Source organism: Vicugna pacos, chromosome 10 (assembly GCF_048564905.1).
Source record: "Vicugna pacos chromosome 10, VicPac4, whole genome shotgun sequence".
In the NCBI taxonomy this organism is placed as follows: Eukaryota; Metazoa; Chordata; class Mammalia; order Artiodactyla; family Camelidae; genus Vicugna; species Vicugna pacos.
The window spans coordinates 58,446,467-58,472,230 of record NC_132996.1 but is presented as its reverse complement, the minus strand read 5'-3'; the positions used below and the strand labels follow the sequence as shown (position 1 = coordinate 58,472,230).

Here is a 25,764-nt window from a genome sequence, read left to right as displayed (position 1 = left end):
CCTGGACCTAGCGCAGGGTCCAGCAAAGAGTATATTTTGATGAATGAATGAACAATTAGAAAAACTGAATGACTAAATGCTCTTACCTCTTCTGGATCAGTAACTACCTGGTTGCTCTTCAGCTGTGATTACCAGAAAACCAGTCATTCTTTGAGCTTATTCTTGGGCATAGTAGCTAGTGATCTAAGTTGGTGGCTATAAATAAGAGCCTAAATAGATATACTCTGAAGGAAAGGCTCTGCAGGATGGGTGGAATGGCTGGTGGCTTGGGTCTGAGACACGTGGGTTCTGGTCCCTGCTCGGTCAGCAGCTGTCACTCCACGTGCAGCTCCCGAGACGCTGTAGATGAGATGGCGCTTTGCTGAGGAAACCTCTAGCAGACACAGCTGCCTGGTACCTCTCGAGAGCCATCCAGGCATCCTTCCCTTTCTTCATCTCTGCCTGACAGCACTGTGCCCTTCAGGGAGACTGGGAAGAGATGCAACCGGGGGCCCAACCAGTTGCGAACAGAAGAAAGGAAAAACCTCCACCCTGAAAAGATCGGAAATTTGAGGAAACAAAATGTCAGATACAGATGCTGGTGACTCAACAATTTCTTGAAAAGGAAAGAGGCCCGGAGGGCTGGGAGAGGGGGCCAAACTGCCCAGTCACCTTCCCGGTGTTGCCAGCAATGGGGAGCCTAAAATGAAAAAGCCATGGCACCAGGCTGCCTGGGCAGACTGCACCCCTCCCTGGGGACCGGGAGGTCACAGGGCCTGACTCGGGGGTCTCTTGACAGTCTATTTCATCGAGGTGGAAGAGCGACTGTGGGTTGAGCTTAGAATGCTCCTGCCTAAAGAGAGGGGGAAACCTTACAACTGAGAGTGGAGACCTGCCTGCTAACTTTCCTCTGCCGGGAGCGGCTCGATGACGCTGGTCTGTTCAGATGGGCAGACCAGGCCTGGTTGGCATAATGGGGCCAAAAGCTGTTCCTGATTTTACTCAGAAGCAGAAAATGGTGAGTATCAAACACTGGCCTCGGATAGGAGCCCCGGGACTTGGGACAGAGCTCGGGGTGAGGAGAGCAGCCAGCCCCCAGGGTTCGGATGCCTTCGGGCCCTCGGTTTGAAGCTCGAGTCACTTCCCAAGCCCTTATGGATGGCAACCGCCAGCCATCATGGTTGGCACTCCTGCCAGGACTGCTCCCCAGGAACTGGCTGAAGGGGCTCGGGGCCAGTTGAGCATCCTCTGCGTCAGCATCTCCGCAACAGGGCTGCCTGGGGAATAGCCTGCTGCGGCTTCTGCTGCTACAAAACGATGACCAACAGAAAAGGAAAAAGCACCCTATCCTCAAAGACACTACTGTCCCTAAAACACAGGAAACCCACGAGGCTCTGGGTGGCTGGCTGATGGAGAACCTCCAACACCCAAAACCTCTCCCCTCTCGGCTGGGTTCCCATGGGATCTTGCAATTGTAGAGCCAGGGAGGGTCCCCCAGAACTGAACCACTTCTCGACTCGGTCTCTGCTTCATCTATTTCTTAAGTCTACCATCAAAGGGTCTCAGATTTGAACCCAACAACTGGACCTTTGGAACTTGTGGCTAGAAGCCTGCTGCCTTTCAGTGGTAAGGATCCTCCGGACAGAGACCATCCCAGGAGGAAGCTGGGATCTCAGAATTATTGGCAATCCCTTCAGCAAATGAGCACAGAGGCTGCCTGTCTCTTCCACCTCCAGTCCTGGTCAGCACAGGCCAAGATGACGGTCACTTTTTCCAAAGGCTGCAGAGAAACGAGCTCCTAAAAACCACAAGTTGGAAGCACAGAATGCTTTGACCTTCATGACGCTGAGTAAGAAGAGGCGACAGGATAGCATCATTTCCAGGAAAGAACCAGAGATTCTGAGAATAAAAGTTGATATCTTCCTCTTTAATTTTCCCAGAAAAGGTTTTTGCCTAAACATGTGTGAGGCTTGGTAAAATACACGAGATAAGAATATTAGCAGCTATCTAATGTTAACTAGCATGAAAGTGTTTCCAACCTTGGCATTCCAAGTGGGCCCACCCCAATTAGCAGAGGCAAGTGACTTAGTGCACACATTTGGGCCAAGGCCAGGGCCAGCTTGGGTTCATCGCCTGCATAGGCCAGTAGGGTGCAATTTCTTAAAAAAAGAATTTCTTAATCTAAAACCAGCTGTTGTCTGTTGTAGGCCAGAACATGACATTTTAATTAGCATTATTGTTCCGCTTCTGAAACCAGGCCTATGGCACCCCAGGGGCAGATGATCCAGCCCAAGCTTATGGGTGAGGTTTGCTGGTGAGCAGCTCAGAAATACACCACCACAGGGGTGGAGCCCCTAGTCCGCTCTGAACCCATGAATCACGATCACTTGCTACTTTCCTGTCCTGAATTTCTCCTTGTGACCTGCACCCCCTGTCTGTTCCTAGGATAGAAGCACTGAGGTTTGTTTCTAGTGCCTAGGATGTAATACTCATTTGTAATTTGAATCCTTTTATGCTATGTCCCAAGATCTAATCCCCAATATTTCTGGGGGTAGTAAGTTACTTGAAATGAAGTTTTAATGCCTTTAGAAGTCCAATGACTCCTAAGAAGGTGATAGAGGCACCCTGACTCAGTCCCAATGAGCTCAGATTGAAGCATTTCTCTTCTAGAATCAAAGAGCTGACACAGAGAGAGAGAGGGAGAGGAAGGAGGAAGGAGGGAGGAATGGAGTGAGGGAGGGAGGATGAATTTAGCCTGAGAGGGAGAACTGGACTCTAAACCAGCCACTAAGGTAGTGCAGTCAGCGCCGGGAGAAGAGCACACTGCTACATACTGAGGGTGAGACAACACACATGCAGCGTTAGCGCAGTTCTTGGCTTTTAGCCAGGACCTAAAGGCCCTTTCCTTCTACCTGCCCCAAATCTTGGAAAACACACTAGAGAACCCCTAGAAAGGTTAGAGGTACTCAGTGTGTCAGCTACCGGTATCTGAGTGACAACAGAAATCCCCTTCTCTCAGTTTCTGTCATTCTAGCCCCAGTAGTATGAAGATGAGCCCAAAGTGCCTTCGCTTATCCCCTCTTGACTGGTGTCTGCAGTTGCAATACACTGAATAACTCACAGCTTCAGTGTCTGCACCTGCAAGATGAATGGAGCTGATACCTCCTCCCTCCCACCAGGAACAGTCCACGACTCTGCCGCTCCTTAATATGAAACTCTCATCATTTCCACTTTCAATTTTGCTACTTCTGAAAGTTTTCTTTGGCCTCTCAAAGTCTACGGGAACACATTTGAAGTAACTCGTGTTAAAACTGCAAGTTTAAAAACTATCACATGAGACCTGCTCACCTTCACGTCATTCAGCAGAACAATGGGTGCTGAATGAGTTAGGTTAGACCGGCACACAACTAGGTTTCAGCAATTATATCCGTATTCCAAGCAAACTGTTGTGTATTTCGTGTTCTGGGGACATATGTTATGGTTAAAGCCCAAACTGGCTAATCTTAATACTAGAGCCAGATAAATCTGTTTCGAATCCATAACATCTAATGTTGCCAGAGTAGATTTGTTCATCAGCGGGGCTTAAAGAGGTATAATTCACACATGTGCAGTATTACTAAATGCTGAAATTTAATGACTTAAATATACTGGCAACTATTGCAAAGCAGTTGTTACAGCAGCATTTAACATTGGCCAGAACCTCCCTGGCTAATGTTAGGTTTATACCAAAAGAATGAGGGAAATTTTGGCATCCCCTTGGGGTGAGGGTCACAGCTCCCTCAACTTTTACAACATGGTACTGGCCACAGCGACTCAGCATATGGCTATGAGAGGCCCTCTGTTCTTCCCCAAGAACATTTGTAAAAGATCCACTGGATTTAATCAGGAAGCAAATAGATCCCTTTGTAGGTTTGGGGACACATCTTCTCCTAGTCTGGGGATCATCCTCTGCTGGATGCCCAGGACCCAGATACTCCTCCTGGCTGTGTCTCTTCCCAGACATGGGAAGTTGAGGCCAAAAGATGGAGTTAAATACACACACAAAGAAAGACAGTTTCATAATCAATATTTAAGACAGAGTAGGAAATGGAATAAAAAATAGTTTTAATCATATCAAAAAGCCAAACCAATAAGGAATAGTTCATGGAACTGATAGGATCCCAACTTAGCAGCTGGGGCTCTTCCTCTGCGCGAGGCCAGAGCCCCAGGTCCCAAGGTGCATATCAAATGCTGCTAAGGTGTTTGGATTTTGGACCAAATTCTGGGCTTGGCTTTTCCGCCAAAGAATTTACTGATTTAAATAAGGAAAAGTAAGAAACAGGTAACTCTTACATGATTCCCAAAATCTAAAATGGGCTGGGAGGTTTCTCTTCTCGGCGGTCTTACAGCCTGCGAAGTCTCCTTTCAGTCTGTTACAGTGCACCTGCAAACAAAGGACGCCTGGGCTGGCCTCACCCTGGAGCCGGCCACAAGGCTTCCATCTGGCGTTTTCAGAGAGAACCTGATGAGAGCATCAGAAACTCTAGCACAGAGGATGCACGGCTCGAGATGCTCAGATGCTCTCTCCAGACTCCTGCTCTTGGGAAAGCAGGTCTGGTGGGACTATGCCAGTCTCCCACTCTGAAATCCGGGTGTCAGAGCACTGGGGGCCTGCACTCTCTATCTCTGTCCAGGATTGGCATTTAGCCCTCCACCAGGGGCACGTTTCATAAGCTGCCGATGTTGGGGAAGCTCTTCAGTTTCTCAGGAAAGTCGTCCTTGTACAGGACGGGGTCAGCGCGGTGCTCCACCACCTTCAGAGGCATTGTCCCGAAGACTGAAGCAAACTTGTTGATGCACTCGGACCTGTGAGGTTCGGGGAGCAGGGAGAGCCATGGAGCAGATGGGGGGGTGGGGAAAAGAGAAAATGTTCAAGAGGCTGAGAGATGAGAGCACATACGGAGTGTTCAGCATCAACAGAAGACATACAAGGAACCCATCGTGCACCCAGGTTCTTGAAAAGGCTGGGAGGGCGTGGACAAAGGAAGTGATCTGGGGGTACTTCTACTATTAGTTCAGTGGGAGAAAGGGAACCGGGATGCTGTTTGGAGGCCAGGGGCTTGCAGGTCAGAGGATTCTTCCCCTCCCCCACAAATTCCACTCATTCTTCCAGCTCTGCACCAGAGCAGGCCTCAAACCAAGGTGGATTAGCTGCCAACAATCCTTAACCCCATCTCTCCCAGCTAAAGAGAAGGAAAGGGTTGAAAGGAAAAAGGCACTTGGATCTGAGCTTCAGCTTCCTCAAACTTAAAAGGCAGAGGGGAGGGTCTTACACCTCGGGTAAGGGAAGGTAAAGAAGAAGATACTGGGGCAGTGGACCTCAGTTTCAAACCACAAACACTTCAGTCATTCAGCCGACGTCTGTTGAGGGCCTGTGAGTGGCAACCGTAAGCTCTGGGAATTGCCAGTCAACTTCCATAAGCTCTTCTACGGAAGCTGAAGTTCACACAGGACCGCTTTCACAGCTTTACTTTGACAACTTAGAACCAGCAGCAACAAGCGCCGTGGTGACAGAATGGCCAGTGCTGCTGGAGGAGGGGAGCTGGGTCTCCTCACCCCGGCCCCACCCCTCGCAGCCCAGTGAGCAGCCCCCTTCCTCAGAGGCAGGGGTCAGACACGATGGCGGGAAATGGCTCTGGTCAATCAGGCCAACTGAGTGTGACAGCTGGGTAATGAGGACACTTCAGCAGCAGACCAGAGGGGAAAACAAACCCGTAAAAACTGCTTTTGAAGTTAAGGGGAGCTCAAGGATGGATTTCAGAGAGGTCAGTACTCTCTCCTCAGTCAGGCCCACGGCACCTGAGAGCTATAGGAACGAGCTAATCAGAGGCTGAGCTGTTTACCAGGAAGGGGCTGAATTTCAAGACACAAACCAGAAGGCTCTTCTGTCCTCCAAGATACTGTGTCTTATTTCAAATTATTTTAATCAACAGCTTTTACTTAAGTCCTTTGAGCTTCAGCAAGAAAACTATTAATAAAGAAGCCAGTCATCAATTCTTTTCTCTTGCTCATTCTCTTGGTCAAAATGTGTTACTGTGTCATTTTGAGCTCTTCTGGCTAATAACATCACTGTGCCCACCACCACAAATCAACAGCAACTAATATTTGTTATATGTTCCAGGCTGTGTCAAAGCGCTTCCCATGTATTAACAACCCACTCCATCCTCACAGCCACCCTAGAGGCAGGTCCTTCTGTTCTTCCATTCTACACTGGGAAAACAGAGACACAACACTCTCTATGGCTAAGAGACAGGACCAAAGGTCAAATAACTAGTAAGAGGCAGAGCCAAACCCAGGCATTCTGGCTCCTGAGGCTAAAGTCTTCATTATTATGAGATGATATAGATTTATTTATTAACAAAATTCTGGGTCCCAAGGGAGGAGTTGGAAATTAACAACTGTGTGCCAGATAATTTACATACATGACCTCACCGATTCCTTAAAGAGTCCTCCTCTATATGCTGAGGGAGTGGTGTCTAGTAACTTCCTGTTATGGTTTGAGAAATTAGGGCTAAGAGACTTGCCCAAGGACCCTGAACTGGACAGTGGTGGAGCTGGGTTTCGAACCCAGGCTTCCACTGGCAACAGAACTTTGCTCTTTCTGTCACACTCTTCCATAACCTGCAGGTCACTGAATTTCCCTCCTGTCGGTAGTCTTTTGAGACTCAGGAGGTGGTAGTCCTAGGTTCCAAATTAATAGGAGACTGGAGAAAAGACTGAGGATTTTTAACAAAGTGGTATGAAGCAAGCACTGGAGAACAGCTTTCCTCTCTTTAAATTACCGGGTCAAGGCAGTGGCAGACAAAGTCCAATCTCTCCAAGGTCTTACTTTTGACAGTTGTTCTATAAACATGTACAGATTCTTCTAGTTTCCAGTTATTATGCTTGCAGAGTCTCTGGCCAGCAACGCCCAGCCATGCCAGAACAGGTACTGACCAGCACATATAAAAGAAGAATCATGGCTCTTGGCAGAGGTCCCCTGGGGAGCACTGAGGACAGTGTTTCCTCTGTAACCAGATCACCCAGCTGGGCCCAGCCACAGGCAAGAGGCCACTGGGGCTCAGGCCAGCCTGACTTGTTGACAGCTGCCCCTGGCTGACCCAGGCTGGCGAGTCCTTCTCTCTCCACACAGCCTGCCCTGGAGAAGCGGCTGACCCACGCTGAACGGGGAAGGTCCTTAACTCTCCTGCCAGGTACTGACAGTGTTTCCTACTTTCTTTTCATGCAGGGGATCTGGGCTGGGGAACAGGTCAGGGTAGATGATGAGTTTGGCTGGTTACGGGTGGCCCACCTGAGCTACCGTGTCAACTGTTCCCCTGGGTTGGTTTTCTAATCAAGCACAGACGGTCCAAGGACTGCCAGCATCTCTTTGAAGTGCCGGAAGTGTCTGGGAGAAAAAGGACTAATGGTTTTCTGTTTTCCTTTCAAACACATACAATTACCTAAAGTAACCTTTAGGACCAGTGCTGAGGAAATTGGGAAGCGCACTAACCTTGCCAGGCACCGTGGTATAGGCTTTTATGTATTATTACTTCTTTCATCCCCAGCATATAACCCAGTGTTTGGTACAGAGATGCTCAATAAATATTTGTTGAACCCATGAATGGATACTACAATATGACAGATATTTAATGTATCTATTTTAGGAGATGAAAAGATTGGAAGTTCAGGATAAGGTAAGTCAATTTCCTTAAGTCAGACAGTTAATAAGTGGCTAACTCATAATTTGAACAAAGATTGGCCTGAATCAAAATACAATGTTCGTTTTCTTAAATCAACACCATCTGTCTGCCATATTGTCTTGACCTTGGTAAAGCTATTGGCCAAAATGAAGTTACAAATTCTTCTGGTTCAAAGAAGTAACAGTAGATCCTGGAAATGGGTGCTGGGTAGTAAAAGCCACTCTCTTCCACAACTGAGATTTCTGATCCCAGACCCCAAATATAAGAATAAACGAGCTTACTGAACCACAAAACTCAACACACGGCCATAACTTGCAGAGTGGTTAACTCCTCTCACTGTTTTGTACAAAATGTGGATTTTGCAAAGGGAAGTATTTAAAAAATAAAACAGATGAATGATTCTGCAGTTGTAACTCCATCTCTTGGTCTACCCAAGATGGCTTAAATCACGTCTTCCTCCTTCCCAATCTAAGTGCCTTATTTAATAATTCAGGGATTCAATTTTAATCCAAATAGTTTTGCTCCAAGTTTCTTACTAACTTCAAGATTGAGTTCCTTCTGTTTGCTATCAAATTTCTCAAAAGCATAGCCTACATTCACTGACTCTACCTCCTAACTACCTAACGGCTCACACTCTATAGCCCTTCACCTCATCACCCTGTGATGTTGTTTTTTCCAAAGTCACCAGTGATCATTTAATTCAAAGACCGTGTCCTGGTCTGCATGTTCCTTACTCCTCCCTTGCTGCTGAGCATTGGAGACCCAGGTTCTTTCCTGGCCTCACCAGGGACTGCTTCTCTGTTTTCAGTGATGCGTACTGTCTCCTAAATGTCGAATTTCTCAAGATTTCTGGCTTTGGTTTTTCTTCTGTTGCCATCTCTGGGTAGATGGCTTCCAAATATCCATCTTTGTCTTAATCTTCTTTCTAAAGTTCTAGTTCCGTATTTCCAATTGCTTGTTCTGTATCTACGTCTGCATATCAAGAGGGCAAGACCCAAAACTCACCCTCCTGATTGCTCTCCAACTTCATCCACGATTAAAATCTCCTCCTGGGCTCATTAATCATACTGTTAAAGGTACAACATTCATCCCCCCTCACCCCTAATTAGCATCCCGCCTACTTATATTATTTACACTGTTAAAGGTACTCATTCTTCTTGACTGTCTCAGTCAACTCCTTCTCCACAACCTCCCCGTGCCTATGCAGTTAGAAATCAACAGCTAGCACATCTTCCTCTGGGGGAAAGTCTCTTGCAATTTAGTTCAACCCTTCCTTTCCACACTCAGCTTAGTTCAAGCCTTCTAGCTGTTTTTCTTTCTTGAATCTCTTCACCTTCATTCCATTCTATGTACCGCTTCCAAATCAATCTCAAAACAATACTTTGATCAAGCTACTCCTCTATTCAAAAACCTCCTATGGCTTACCAGAGCCTGGAATAAAAATCTCAGGCTCCTTAAATTGACATCCAGGGCTCTTGGTGGCCAGAATCCTGTGCTCTAGCCAGACTGGATATCTCGACTGCTTGCCAAATGCACCTCTGACCATCCAGTTTCCCCTGCCTAGGATCACCTCTTCTTGCCCAGAATTTCATTGGTTGGAGTCCTAGTGACCTTTGAAGGCTCACTTCAAGTGCCATCTCTCTTACAGAATGATTCCTAATAATCAACCTAGCAAGAAGCCACTTCTCTTTCTCTGATCAGTTGTAACATTTCGAGCCTTCCTTACGACACTTCCCACACATAGCTTTGGATTAAGTTTTCTACACACATTATGTAAATAGATACACACACGTGTTATTGTTCATTATAGACTCTGATATGATGAAGCCTAACAGCATCTGGGTAGGTGCCTGTTCTATTTTTAAAAGCCTCTTCCCAAGAGGAAGCTTCAACATTTCCCTTAGTTACTTTCTTCAGTGTTTTATAATAATAACTGTATCTAACTTAACTCTTTCTCACTGCCTTTGTTATGATCTCAGTGGTGCTACAGAGGAGTTGTTTAGCCTTACCATGAACTTTAAGACCATTATCAGGTCAACTTTCCTTATATAACTCCTTCTTGGACCATTTAAGCCCACTATTTTAGATCAGTCCAATCAATAACCAATTGCTTAATGCTATGAAATTCTCCCAAACACAGAATGCAGTAGGTTTAAACAACAATTTCATGTGCTCTATTAGACCTACAATTGGAGTTTCTTCCAAATGAGCTATGACAGCTAATGTCACCGGCCTGGACTGGGTAATACTTGACACCAGTGACAGATATTTCCAAAAATCACAATAATATATTATTTCACATTGACAGTTGGTAGAAGTCATGTCATTTGGGTAAGATATTTATATATGAAAGAGATAAAGAGATTAATTAGAGAGTAAGAAGGAGTAGAGTATTATGGAAGAATCCAGGCCAACTGAAACAACTTGCTGTACAAGAAAATCCTCCAGGCTTGAAGGACTTTGCTATGGCTGACAAATTTCAGAAGTGAATGTTACAAGCAGATGCACATGAGACATGTGGAAACTTGAACCAGATATCTCATTCTACAAGGCTCCCATAACATTCTCTGAGTGAATTTTGGTCCCTTGACAATAGAGCTACTGGATGTCAGAGTCACTGTCTTGTGTAAGGGGCTGCCTTTTGGAAGAATTAAGTTTGATTCAGAAGATTTGAAGCTTGGGGACCTTCAGGATACAAGTGAGAACTACCAGGACTACTCTAAGATTATAAAGATCCCAAAGGAAGACAGACATGTCCTACTTCCCTTACACTCACCTGCAAGGCCCTATATTACATGCATACAGAGGTGGGCTTATTGAGTAACTGACTGACTCAATATAAAGGGAGTATTTCAGAGCGGCCCTGCTTCTCTCTCTGTAATGTAAAGAGCCATACTTTCAATTCTGTTCTTGGCAGGTGTTTTAATAGTGTCAGCAAACATAATTTGTCTCTGGTGAGTTTGGTTGAATTCTCTCTAATCAAACTTTTACTGTAACATGGAGCTATTACCCTGAAAAATAATCCAGTATTTCCTTGGAATTAACTAGCTTCCACTCGAATGACTGTGGATGGTTAAGTGCTCAGTCCACATGGAGAACCTGGCTTTTGGAGCTTACGGCCAGCTACATTTTTAAGACCCTTCCAGCCATTACAAATTGAATGAGTAGCATTCCAAATTAATTCTTTGGGTGACCTAGGCTTGAACTAACCCAGTTCCCACGTGCAAAAGGAGGTGACTATGGCTACCAGCTGCTGTCCTTATATCTCCAACAAAGTCCCATAAACAGGCCCAAGGCAGGAAATGGGGATCAGAGGCAAGGGCAGACTTTTGGTCAGAGGCTCACTCACCTCTCCACCATGTGCGTCTGGTCTAGTGAAAGCCCATCAATGGCCGTGCACTCAGGACACTTGAATTTCTTCCGTGGTGTTACCTGCCAGAGGAGTACAAAAATATACCTGGCTGTCAGTGCCAAGGACAATAAACTCATGCTTGTGACACCACTCTGCACGCCTCTGTTCTGTAAGCTGAGATGTCTGCTCCCTCTCCATGCACACACACAAACGTGCGCACACATGCACACACACCTCACCATTCCTCCATTCAACTCTGTCTGGCTCGGCCAACGGCAGAACTCACAAGGGCCCAATAAAAAAGGCTTGGAGGTTTTTGCCTTCTGTAACTGGAAAGAAGTGGTGATGACAAGCTCCTTAATTCCTGTTTAATGACTGTTTTCTCACTGCCAAGGTTCTTGTATAAACACCATTTGTTCTTGCAGCCATAAGGGCGATGAAATACAGCTTCCCATAACTTTCACCGTAACCTTCGTTCCAACAGGCACTTTTTATCCTGCTTCCAGCTCCATGGCAAATGCTATGAGCAGCACCATGCTCTTGAAGATGCCAGGTTATTCTGCAATCCCTTGAGTCAGGAAAAAAAATCCAATGGTCCCTCAACATCTGAATCTATTTCCCTGACTCTCCACCACCCTCCCACACCTTAAACTTCCAATATTTTTCTAGCAAACTCAGGGGAGGCTGCTATCCTAACCTAGTGACGATAAGTAAACAATAGAGGGATGGGAGGAGAAGAAAGCTAGATAACTAAGACCACAGGCTAAGAAGCACACAGACACCAGGAATTATTGTCCAGAATAAGCAGACACAGCTAAGAACACCTTGCAGCATATGTTGAAAAGCAAATCTGGAGTGAAGGGGAGTTCTTTTAAACCTAGTTTTGCAATTTACATTCTTTAATTTTCCTTAAAGCAGTGAGCTGTTCACTGAGTTACTTAGAGCTGGAGGATGGGGTAAAGACTGGGTCAAGTTTGGACAGATTGGCTTTTCCGCTTTCTTGGTCACTTTGGTTTAATCTGGCCTCTCCCAACAATTAATAGCATGAGGACTCATTTGGATCAGGATACCACACCATGATTCCAACATAAGCTTCCGGTATAGGAATCTGGCCTAGAAGCATTGCCCATTTTCACATACGGAATTCTAACCCAGAAGGAAAAAAAAGGTCAAGTGTACTCTTTCTCATGTTTAGGGATCTGATTTGAGCAAAATCAACACTTCAGGAATAGAGATCTATTAGATACAAAGGCCCCACGTGATCTTTACATACTCTCGCTTTTATGTCATGGGAAAGGTACTGCTAAAAACTGGTAACCACCGTCTTAAAACAATGTTTAGGACACTACAGTTATAATTGTACAAAGTGTACTATTTTCTCAATGTCAATAAAAAAATCGGCTAACTTAAGAAAGATGTAAACTTCATTCTTTAACTAACAGGACTAGATTCCAAATCAGCTTTGAGAATAAAATTATGTTTTTTAAAAAGCACAATTTGTAGACTGACCATCATAGCCTTTATCTCTGATACTGGAGGTTAAAAACTGTAACTAAAGAAACTGTATAAAAAAATAAAATATGCTTAAATCATCAAAGCCTAGCTCCAGTTTTACAATGTGACAGCATCAATCTTAGAATCTTAAAGCTAAAAGGGAGCTTAAAGTTCATCTATCCCAAGGCTTCATTTATAGTTATGAGAACTTCTCAGACTCAGAGAAAACAGAAATGTGCCCAGGATCACAAAGCAAGTTAGTGGCAGAGCTGGCCAAGGATTCCTCTCACCTTGATGACAGCTTTCCCCGTGACGTTAGCCACCAGGAAATTCATGGCAATGTCTTCACAATTCATATGAGCATCCACCCAGTTCTTGATGTCCCCAGGCATCTTGTAGGTATACAGGTAATTAAAATACTGTCAGGGAAGGAAAAATAAAAAAGACATTCAAATAGCAGTTCCCTGTGGCTGATGTACAAAGGGTAACTTAGCCATGGCACGGGGACAAACTTTCTCTTGTAAGACTAGTCTTAAGGCTGAATCAACAGAAAGGGCAAAGGGAGTATTAGAATGCTTTTGGTTCCGTGACCAAGCGTCTCTAATACTGTCATCCTTTTAAAAATCACCTGTTGTGAGCAGAGGAGCAGTACAGTGTGAAGTCCTTCTAAGGTGTAGGCAGTTTGGACTGGTTACTGTATCATGTGCTTAATAAATATTAAGGCACCCCAGTACTGATCTCTAATAAATCCTTCCCCTTGAGTCACAATGCTCAATCCTGTTTTCTGTATTCTTTGCACAGATTGCAAATAGAAGCAGAGATAAATTAATGGTGGACTGACATTGCAAAGATGTGCTTCTTTTTTTAACGTTACCAAGTGCTGATTTAAAAAAAAAATGTGTTCTGCTGCATTTAATTTTTTATTATTTTGGGGGAGACAGGTAATTAGGTTTATTTATTTATTTATTTTTAGAGGAGGTACTGGGGATTGAATCCAGGACCTTGATGCATGCTAAGAACGTACTCTACCACTTGAGCTATACCCTCCCCCTCCCCCCACAAAGACGTGCTTTTAAAAGCAAAACAAAAATGCAATTTTGAGACTAGCATAATCTACATGTATGAAATAGTATAGAAATTTGTGAGAAAAAAAAGCTATTATCAATCTACTACCATAAACTACAAGAATTATAAACCTTATTTATTTATTTTTTGCTAAGAACAAAAACCTTTTTCTGGATCTATAGCCCTGAAACATATGAGGGCAGCAGTGCTGAGATGGCAAGAAATGATCAATATAAACACAGCAAAGTTAAATGAACTGTGCTGGGCTGGACAGATCTTTCTCCTGACATCAGTTCCTTATGCCACTGCTGACAATTGACAAGTTATTACTGTTTGATTAAGCCACACACGCCCAGGGAGCAATCTGCCATCAAACGGAATATTCTGAAGTCCAATGCATACCCTTCTATCTCTCCCATAATAAACAGAGTGAAAAACACGAACTGACAATTCTCAGAAGAGAGGAAATACAAAAGGCTAAAGAATACACAAAAGGAATTTCAACCTCACTAGTGACAAAGCAAAGTGAAAACAGTAAGATCCATTTTCACTTATCAAAATAGCTAAGTTTGATTTTTTCTTTTACATATTTCATGCCAGGGAGGGTATGGTAAGATAGTTTTATATTTTGCTGGTGAGAATGTAAACTGGCACAAACAATACTGAAAACAACTGATAAATAAATAAATAAATAAATATCTCAAAACCTCCCCAAAATGTTCATAATTCTACTTCCAGGAACCTATCATAATGATCATAAGTATAAACAGTTATGAAAATGGATACTGATCATTATTTAAGCATTTGATATAAAGCATTACCTAACAAAAAAATTAGAAACAATCTAAATATACAATGATAAAGAAACAGTTATACATGATTTACGGAATATAATGGTATATCAGCAATTATATTAGGAAGTTGTTTATAAAGAAATGTTAACAACATAATTTCACAATATATGCAAAAAGTAAGCTAATGAGAATATTTACAAGTGTCTGTGTGAAAAAGTAAATAAAAGGCAAATTGGAAAAAAAATCCAAACAATAATAATAGTTTATCTCTAAGTGATAGGACTACAAGTCACTTTTCTTATACAATAAAACTTATTCTTAATTTGTCGTATTTTCTATTATGAGCATTTAATATTTTCATAATTAGAAAAATCTAACTTTATTTTTCAAAAGAGTATCACACAACATGGCCTTTCTAAGCCCTGTGAGTAGAACATTTTTCACAGCAAAAATTAAGTTATGCCAAATAAAACGAGATCATACTCTCGATTTTGTCAACTCTGACCTACTTGCCCCCAGTCTGCTCTCGCCTTACCTTGTGATAAAAAGCAGCCCCCGTGAGCACCATGGACACCTCATTGGTCCACTCAGACTCATACTTCCACTTATTCATCTCATGGTCCCAGAGATGCAGGCGACCTGGGTAACCCACCAACCGATCAGGAAATTCCCGCCAGACCTGAGGACAGAAACACATCAACATTTCGGACAACAACCAAGCACAGCGCTAAGTTCTTTAAACCCAGTAAGAGTCCCTAGGTTCAAATCTTCACAAACTAAGATCAGAACGGGCCTTGGAAGCATTCAATCCAACAGGTGCTAGTTCTGCCGATATTCAAAGATAGATGTTGATTCTAATTTCCTCCAAAACTTCCCTGTACTTGCTTGGAAATTTCAAGTAACGCAGAATAATAGCTTCTTGAATTGGGCCAAGGTAGGTAATCTCTTAACATATGATTAATGAAATAAGTTCTACTTTTAATGAATGCACAAATGAAGAGTAAATAGAACCCTGATTTATATTAAGTTTTCATGATTGTGAAAACTTACAAAGTCTTTGTTTCAAAAAAAATAAAATCTATATATCTGGAGCACAAAGCCACTCTTATGACCTTTGGGAAGTCTCAAGTATAGTGAATGTGTCTGTTTCTATAATCTGTAACATATTGAAAACAAAAACTTGATTTCCGTATCTGGAAAGGTGCTTAGATACAGTTTTGTTAAGCAGGACTTGGTATAGCAGAGGTGGGATACTTTCAGTACCTTTCCCTATGCATTTCCGTATAATTTAGTTTAACCTCTAAACCATGAACCATTAGGGAGTACTGACAATTTACCAGCTGTCAGGATGCCGCCTCTCAGCACCATGAGTCCTCATCCTTGAGCCGATCTCTAGACAACAGGGTTCCCGACTGGGCCCTGTTCTCTTCCTTGAACTCTACCTCTTAAGTAACAACGAGTTGCAATCTCTTTAAATATCATCTGTACTCTGATGACTGCTAAATTTATGTTTGGCCCTTAACGTTTCTGAGACAAACAACTACTTACTTAATACTTTTCAACTGGATAAACCATAGGCATCTCAAACTTAACATGTCCAAAGCGTAACTCTTGATTCCATCTCCCCAGAAAAGCCATCCTCCCAGTCTTTTGCATCTCAATCAGTCATCTACCCAGATGCTGAAGCCAAAAAGCTCAGAGTCCGTCCTTCCTTTCCCTCTTTCCCCACATCCACTTCATCAGCAAGTCCTGCTGGCTCTGCTTCAGACTACTTCTTACCTTCTCTACAACCACTCTCTTGAGCTCAAACCACCATCATTACTAGATTACTATAAGAGGCTTCCACCTTATTTCCTTGCTTCCAAACCATCATTTACAGAGCATCCCTAGAAGGACCATTCTTAAGAGAATATTAGGGTATTTCTGTACAGAGTAATTCAATCAGTGGGCCCCATCCTATTATTTATATGTATCTTCATTATACACTTTTTAATTATATACATATGTGATATGGTCATGTGCTACAGCAACCAGAAGTTTCTCCAACATCCAAGTGTCACTGAGTCCAGGGAGGATGCTCCATTGCTCTCCCAAAGGCGGAGCCAGTGTGCTAGTACTCTCCCTTTTTTAGTTTGCTGGGGCTGCTGTAAAAAGTAACACAAAGTGGGTGGCTTAAAACAACGGAAATCCAGAACTACGAAATCAAGGTGTTGGTAGGGCCATCCTAGAGGGGAAGGATCCTTCCTGGCCTCTTCCCAGCTTCTGGCAGCTGGCTGGCCATCTCTGGTGTTTCTTGGCTTGTAGCTGCATCACTGCAAACCTGTCTTCACATAGCCTTCTTCCCTCTGTGTGTATCCCTGTGTCCAAATTTCTCCCTTTTATAATGACACCAGTCCGACTGGATTGAGGGCCCACTCTAATGACCTCATTTTAACTTGATTATCTCTGGAAAGACTCTGTTTCTAAATAAGGTTACTAAAGGTCAGGATTTCAACATATCCTTTTTAGATATGTTCAATCTATAACACTCCCCCCGAATCTTTAAAAAATGTCCTACCCCTAAAACAAAACAAAAAAATGGCTTCCTATTGACTGAAAGTAATAACCAAACTCCTTAGCACATTCTACAGGGCCTTCCTACCCCCCAGCCGCTCTCTTACCACGTCCTCCCACAAGTCAGTGGCCTCCCTGCTCTTTAACTGTGACTAGACCTCGAGCCCTCTGCGCCTACTGTTTCTTCTTACTGGAATGTTTCCCCAGCTCTTCAAAAGGCAGCTCCTGCTCATCAGTCAGGCCTCTGCTTCAGCGTCACCTACTTTGAGGGGCCTTTCCAGACCTTCCCACCCAAGGTAAATGCCACCCCCCAACCTGCCACTCTTCACCCCCACTCTGTGGTTTTCTTCAAAAAACTTTCATGTCTTGAAATTGCTTCAGTTATTCATTGGCTACTTGTTTATTCTCTCTCTTCCTCCCGTAGCGTTCAGACTGCATGTGGACAGAGACCGTCTCATTTACTGTGGTAACCCAAGCACAGAGCGCAATGCCGTCACGACAGCATCCTCGCACGCTTGCTGAATGTGAGAACGGACAAAATCTCCGCAGGCTAAAAGCCGAGTGTGGAAGAAGGGAACTAAAGGTCCTTCCTCCTTTCGTCACAGCCAGACCTACCATACCCCTTAACTCAGAAAGGAAGTCCGCAACAGCGCTGATCACCAGTTACCATCAATAATAATGTGATATCCTTTGTGTGAGAAGATCACGGTAATAATTCACCATCACTAAAGCACATGTTTTAAATCGCTTTTCCGGGAGCGGGTAAAGGGACATTTGCTGAGCCATTACGCTATCTTGCCCGGCCCCTGTGATCATCTACAGGCTGTTATGGGATGTCTGACCTGGGTCTTGAGCATGGTCTGGAGCTGTGAAAAGAGGTTTCCTTTGTGCGGAACCAGCTTACCTAACAGGCTTCTCCAACCCACAATCTTGGCCTCATTAACACCATGTTGTAACCAACAGAGTTAATCGGCCACAGGCATCATCATAATAGCTGCAGACAAACGAGTCCATGTCAGACACTCCCTCAGATGTGTAATGCTGCTGCTGTGCTCCCTCCTGCCCGGCTTGTATTTCAGCAGATTAAAATAATATGATACTATTACAGTTTTACAGAGCTCAGAGCAACAACACAGGCTGTGGGTCATAACTTCAGTCTGGCCTGTGGGCCTGGCAGACCCCATCAAGTGCATGGCCAGGTCCCTCTGCTCAGCACTGAGCACCTGCCTGTTCATGTCACACCAAGACCACAATTCACTTCAATGTAATTAAGGAGATCTGTGAAGGGCTCCAGGCGCAAGTAACTATACTCAGCACCAGCAATCGGCAAGGTGGAGGAAAAGGGGCGGGGCGGGGGGCATCCACTCAGTTGGCACCTCTGCTGGATGGAAGCTGCGCCCTCTCCCTCTATCCCCTGTATTTAACTTGCATCAACAGCCCTCTTAGTCCATGCAAAACAAGTTCAAATCACTTTCCCAAAGTGTTCTTTTCAAGCCCCTATTTGCAGTAATTATAATAATCCTGGCTCCGTTTTAGGGTTGAATGCTGTTGGAATTTCAGTCCGCTTGCAATTAGCTGAAGCCACTTTCCAGTCTTCTCTCCAGAGAGACAAGCTGGTAACACTGGGTCACAGAACGCTAGACTATGCTGGTCGGAAAGCATCAGAGGGGTCGTGAGTTTCAGATGCCTTTGGAGCCGTCAGTGAGCACAGTTCCTCAGGCGGGGCCTCTCTGCCCTTGACTTACTCCAGGCAGCTGGATGCAATCAAGATACCATCCTTGTCACTTCATCTATAACTCTGCAGCTGACTACAGGATCAAAACGGAGTGGAACAGAAGGGGATGGGCCCTCTCTAATCGAGCCCCAGAGTAGTACGAAGTCGATTATGTATATAGTAAAGCATGTTCCCAGCCAGAAGAGCGAGAACTCAACTTCGACCTCCCTCTCCTCATCGCTACCCACCTCCCACTCCAGTTCAACCTTTTTCTTTCTTTCTTCAGGGAAATGCTCTGGGGTCAGCCTTCTGTCATTACTAACAGATGCCTCTACATACTGTAGTGCGGGCATCTGAAACTTCATATTGCATCCCTGTACTTCTAGCAATAGTGCTCCCACAGCAGTGTTCAAATCACAAAGCCATTACTCAATTGTTTGCCTATTTTATCGAAATCCTCCAGATACAGTGCTAATTATTTTTAATTGCACACATCTTTGAAGACAGAAGTCCACGTCTGTTATAATAAACTCTATGCTTTGGGTAGGGGCTTAGCAATAATTCAAACAGTCCTTACATTTGGGGCCTATTCCACATCACCACTCAGAGACTGTAACAACATAACATCATCCTCTGTTCCTTCCATTCTAATTTTTATAGTCTTGGTCCCAACCACCTCTTACCTGGATTATGAAATAGCCTCCTCTCTGGACTCTCAGCTGTGCTCACTTGGCTGTTTTCAGAGTTAACTATCTATTCCTTTTTTTTCTTCCTCTCTCTCCCTTTTCAAAGCTTCCTGAGGTCTTTTGTGGCTTCTCATCACTAGAAGATCAAACTAAGATCTTCTACCTTTGTTCAAAAGGCGCAGAAGACAGCCCATATTACCGCCTGTAGAAAGTGCACCAGGGGGACACAGCTAAAGCAGATCCAGGACTAGCTCTGCCACTGATGACTTGTTCAACAGACCTATTCAAATTACTCTGCTTTCATTCTGCCATTTGCAAAATGAGGAGTTCGATTAAATGACCTCTAATGCAATTTTAGGGCTAAGATCTTATATCTTTTTTCTCACTAACCTATTCCCAAGGAAACTAACTCAGCAACTGTGACCAGTTGCAAGTTGTAAGTTTCTAAATAGCATGGCCTGCCTTATTCAGCTTTGTTTAAAATGCCATACACATATGGGTACCCAATAAACGTTCCTGAAAAGAGGATAATGCACTATATTCTAAGCTGGCTTAGAGAGTGCATTTTAAACTCAGGGTGTGTGCTAACCACAGGCAGATTCAGGAAACAGACGGGGGTGGGGGCTGGGGGGTGAAGGGGGTAGGTGTAACAACAGGTGGCACCCATCTGGGATACCCGACAGGCGATCACGGGCCAGCTCCGGGAGGAAAGTAACTCTGAAGTGGCTGCTACAGTCCTCACACTTTCAAAGGCATAGTTCCACAGGGGTAGTGCTACTGGTGAGAGGGATGCCATATGTACAGGATTCATGAGCCAGGAGAGGGAGTAAGAAGTGGTGAGAGAAACGGGGGGAATGTGGACTCAAGGTACCCCCAAACTGGGCCAGGGTTCATTTCTCTCCTGGCACACACCCCCTGGGCTTTGTCAATCCCTACCCATCACCGTGGAACAGAATGTTGTGACCCAGGCCATACCCTGTGGCCACGTGCCCAGGTCAGCCACTTGCAGATGGAACCCAACTTGCAGATGCCTTTGAATGAGTGGCCCTCCTTCCCTTCAGGGTTGTCTTGCATGTTGCCCAGATGGGAAAGGGGTAGCTGGCTGGGTTCCAATTTCTAGCTGGTTTCCACAGAGGAGCCAGTTATCGGATTCATTCTCAGCCCTCTGGGAACAAAGCTCACCTTTTATATTTGGAATTTCCTGAAATGAAGTGGAGTGGAGGGACTGATTGGCCTCGTTTTCAGCTCATGTTTTTAATTACAATGGTGGTTGGTAGCTTTTGTCAGGGGAGTGCTTTGCAAAAAGCCAAAGAGCCTCTGCCCACGCCTGGGACACAATTAACTGCTAACACTGGGCATCCAGAGCAAGGGAACCCTGCAGCTGTCACCTGGGGTGCCCTAGTGCTGACTGGCTCTGACAAACACATGTGCATGCTGGGTTATGCATTAAGATTTACCTGTTGGATCACTCCAGTCTGCCCGAGAGACCTTTCCAACACAAGGCGGGGTTCTGCTTAAAATAAGCTAAACAGGAAAACTGGTATCATGGGATGGTTTCTGGGGTTTTGGCAGCAATCCTATTTGCCCTAGTCTGGCTGGAGGTCAGTGCCTGGGCTGAGAGACAAGATCTCCATTCCTTTCAAGTTCTTTCCTCAGGCCTAGGGCAGTGATGAAGGTGGAGACAGAGCGGGGTTGGCTGTAGCTGGTAGAGGAGTGTGTGCGATGAAATCTTTCACCGGGCACCACCATTAGGAAGGCACCACTGGAGAGACATTCACCATCTCAGCAGATAGCATGACCACAGGCCTTCTGTGCATGGTGAGGCAAAGACACACTTCAGCAGGCTGAGTCCCTGCCCACGCTAATTCGGGAGTCTGCAGCCACAGAGGTCACCTGGCAAGCAGGGGTCATTCAGTCCAGTTCCCTCATTAGACAGCTGAGAAAACGGAAGGCTGGAGAGGAAGCAGCTGTCCCGAGGTTACACACCCGACTCCCAGGCCATCCCTCTGCTCATGAAGTCACCTGATTTCCTGCTCTCCTGACTCTAAAAAGCACCTCCTCTCCCAAGCTCAGTTCTTCAGCTGTCCAACAAAGAAGGCAGATGATGGTGTCTAAAACCACACTCAGCGTCAGTGTGCTCAGCCGTGTGCAGCTGGGGGCAGAGACGGTACGAGTCGCACATGCAGATGGAATGACCTGAGAGAGAGCAGAACAGGGTAGGGAGAGGCGGTGGGGAAAACAACAGAATCTTTTGCTCCCCTCAGGACTCATCTGCCAAAAGCCAAAGGCTCTTCCATTAAACAGAGAAAGCCACGTGCTCACACTGTTGAAAGGAACTCCGTCAGCTGTGCAGCAAACTAGTGAGATTCCACATAGGACAGCCAAGGGCCTTCTGAAATCCTGTAATCTGTGAGACTCTGGGACAGAGAAGGAAGTACAAGCAAAAACAAGCTGAACAAAAGACTCAACTCAACTACTATTTTTCAAGAAGCAATGAATCTCTTGAGAGATAATAAAGAAAGGAAGGGGAGACGTGAGTTTGAGAGGATGGAACAAGGAAGAGACAGGTCAGGATTGGATCATGAGCTTTCTAATTTTGCACTCCTTAAGACCCTCCAAACATGAAATCATTTTTATTTCCATAACCTCAACTCCAGTGGGGGTCATACTATTTCGAAGTCTGATCCCAGAGGATCGTTTAATGAAGCTAAAAGAAGAAGAGTGATCATAAGCCAAATGGCTATTCTCTTTAAATCCTGCATGAGGCAGAAACAGAGACTTTAACTTTTCTAAACAACCATTCCTGAGCCTTGAAAATTCAAGTTGATCTTGGTGAGGCTGGATTTAACTGACCAGGGACCAAAGATAACAGCTCTGTTGAGCAGGGAGGAAGTAACTCTCCCTACTTCAAGTCACTGCCCTGTGACTCCTATCACTCGCAGTCATGGATGCTATTGCAGAACTGGCCAGATTTGTTTTCTTCTAACTGTGCAAAGGGAAGAAATGGCATTGAACACAAACTGCAATCCTGGCTGACTTCAAAGCATAAATGTGGTTCCAAAATGACTCTTTAATGAGTTAATTCATCATAGTGTCCTATATGTGTGCTTAAATCCCATAATCACTGGGTGGAGAATCAAGAAGCAGAAGGCTCAACAAAACATTAGCAAACAGAATCCAACAACACATAAAAAAGATTATACACCACGATCAAGTTGGATTCATCCCAGGGACACAAGGATGGTTCAACATACAGAAATCAATCAGCATGATATACCACATCAACAAGAGAAAGGACAACAGATGATCATATCAACAGATGCAGAAAATCATTCATTAAAATGCAACATCCATTTATGATAAAATCTGTAACCAAAGTGGGTATAGAGGGAACATACCTCAACATAATAAAAACTATTTATGATGAACCTACAGCCAGCATAACAGTCCATGCTGAAAAGTTGAAAGCCTTCCTGCTAAAATCTGGAACAAGACAAGGATGCACTCACTCTCAACACTTCTATTCAATACAGTATTGGAAGTCCCAGCCATAGCAACTAGACAAGAAAAAGAAATAAAAGGGATCCAAATTAGAAGAGAAGAGGTAAAATTGTCATTATATGCGGATGACATGATACTGTATGTAGGAAACCCTAAAGGCTCCATGCAAAAACTACTATAACTAATAGAAGAATTTGGCAAGGTAGCAGGATACAAAATTAACATACAGAAATCAGTTGCATTTCTTTATACTAACAATGAAATATCAGAAAAGGAAAATAAAGAAACAATCCCTTTTAGGATAGCATCCAAAAAAAGAAAATACTTAGGAATAAATCTGACCAAGGAAGTGAAAGACATATATGCAGAGAACTACAAAACATTGACAAAAGAAATTAAAGATGACTTAAAGAAACGGAAAGATATCCCATGTTCTTGGATTGGAAGAATTAATATTATTAAAATGGCCATACTACCCAAAGCAATCTACAGATTTCATGTGATCCCTATCAAATTACCCAGGACATTTTTCACAGAAGTAGAACAAATAATCCTAAAATTTATATGTAATCACAAAAGACCCAGAATTCCCACAGCAATACTGAAGAAAAAGAATGAAGCTGAAAGAATAACCCTCCCAGACTTCAGACAACACTCAGAGTTAATCAGAACAGCACAATATCGGCACAGAAACAGACATATGGATCAATGGAACAGAATAGAGAGCCCAGAAATGAACCCACAAACTTTTGGTCAATTAATCTTTGACAAAGGAGGCAAGAACATACAATGGACCAAAAACAATGTCTTTACCAAATGGTGTTGGGAAAACTGGACAGCTGCATGTAAATCAATGAAGTTAGAACACTCCCTCACACCATACACAAAAATAAATTCAAAATGGCTTAAAGAGTTAAACATAAGAAAAGACACAATAAATCTCCTAGAAGAAAACATAGGCAAAACATTATCTGACATAAATCTTAGCAATGTTCTCCTAGGGCAGTCTACCCAGGCCAAAGAAATAAAAGCAAAAATAAACAAATGCAACCTAATTAAACTCATAAGCTTCTGCACAGCAAAGGAAACCATAAGCAAAACAAAAAGACAACCGACAGAATGGCAGAAAATATTTGCAAAAGATGAGACTGACAAGGGCTTAATTTCTAGAATATATAAACAGCTCATACAAGTTAATAATAATAATAATAATAATAATAATAATAATAATAATAATAATAATAATAATAATAAAAACAACCCAATCCAAAAATGGGCAGAAGACCTAAACAAACAATTCCCCAATGAAGACATACAAATGGCCAATAGGCTTGTGAAAAAAATGCTCAATATTGCTGAGTATCAAATAAATGCAAATCAAAACTACAATCATCTCACACTAGTCAGAATGGCCATCATTCAAAAGTCCACAAATGGGTAAATGCTGGAGAGGGTGTGGAGAAAAGGGAACCCCCCTACACTGCTGGTAGGAATATAGTTTGGTGCAGCAGTTATGGAAAACAGTATGGAGATTCCTCAATAGATTAAAACTAGACTTACTATACGATCCAGCAATCCCACTCCTGGGCACATATCCAGAGGGAACCTTAATTTAAAAAGACACATGCACCCCAATGTTCATAGCAGCACTATTTACAATAGCCAAGACATGGAAACAACCTAAATGTCCATCAACAGATGACCTGATAAAGAAGTTGTGGTATATTTATCAATGGAATACTACTCAACCATAAATAATAATAAAATAATGCCACTTGCAGCAACACAGATGCACCTGGAGATGGTCATTCTAAGTGAAGTAAGCCAGAAAGAGAAAGACAAATACCATATGATATCATGTATATGTGGAATCTAAAAAAAAAAAAAAAAGACAAATGAACTTATTTACAAAACAGAAAGAGACCCACAGACATAAAAAACAAACTTACGGTTATCGGGGGTTGGGGAAGGAAGGGGTAGGAAGGGATAAATTGGGAGTTTAAGATTTGCAGATACTAACTAATAAATATAAAATAGATAAACAAGTTTATACTGTATAGCACAGGGAACTGTATTCAATATCTTGTAGTAACTTATGTTGAAAAAGAATATGAAAATGAATATACGTATGTTCATGTATGACTGAAGTATTATGCTGTACACCAGAAACTGATACAACATTGTGAACTGACTATATTTCAATAAAAAGTTTAAAAAAAAAAGAAGTAGAAGAACTCTTTTAAATCACTTATTTATATCCCATTTATTTCCCCCCCAAAATCAATTGGGATAGCTTACACTAAAAGGCAAAAACTAGAATAAAGTCCAAACTATCAAAACAGATGATGCCCTCAATAGCATTTCTTTAAAAATCCAAAGATGTTCCACCTATCTTAAAAATATTAATCCTGATATCAAGTTCTAGAAAGACAATCCCACAGCAAGCTAAAGTCATAATTTAGGGATGGAGAGGTTTGAGTGTTCCTATTTATTAATTCATCTACTCATTCAACTCTTAGATACTTACTGAGCTCTCAGTATGTTTTAAATTAAACATTTTTTTTGAGACAGTTGTAGATTCAAAAGTAGTTGTTAAGAAATTATGCAGAGAGATCTTTTGTGCTCTTTACTCAGTTTCTCCCAATGGTAACATCTTGCAAAACTATACTGTGATATGACAACATGATACCAACATGGATACAGTCAAGATACAGAGCATTTCCATCTCCACAAGGGTCCCTAATGTTGACTTTTTATAGACCCTCCCCATCCAGGTTCCCTCTGACAACTGCTGTTCTCCATTTCTACAACTTTGCAATTTCAAGAAGGCTATAAATCAGTGGAATCATACAGTAGGTAACCTTTTGGGATTAGCATTTTTCACAGAGCATAATTCCCCAGACAC

General features: G+C 43.3%; 1 protein-coding gene across 1 annotated transcript in view; it reads right to left on the bottom strand.

Annotated features, from left to right (window-relative positions):
- Nucleotides 1-4,066: 4,066 nt before the first annotated feature.
- EXT2 (exostosin glycosyltransferase 2) overlaps nt 4,067-25,764 on the bottom strand; it is a 129,426-nt gene continuing 107,728 nt past the window's right edge. Inside the window, exons 11-14 of the mRNA XM_006212324.4 lie at nt 14,941-15,084; nt 12,837-12,965; nt 11,050-11,132; nt 4,067-4,824 (exon numbers count right to left, since the gene is read on the bottom strand). Of these exons, the coding sequence (XP_006212386.1) occupies nt 4,686-4,824; nt 11,050-11,132; nt 12,837-12,965; nt 14,941-15,084 (495 nt within the window). The 3' untranslated portion in view covers nt 4,067-4,685. The remainder of the gene's footprint in view (nt 4,825-11,049; nt 11,133-12,836; nt 12,966-14,940; nt 15,085-25,764) is intronic.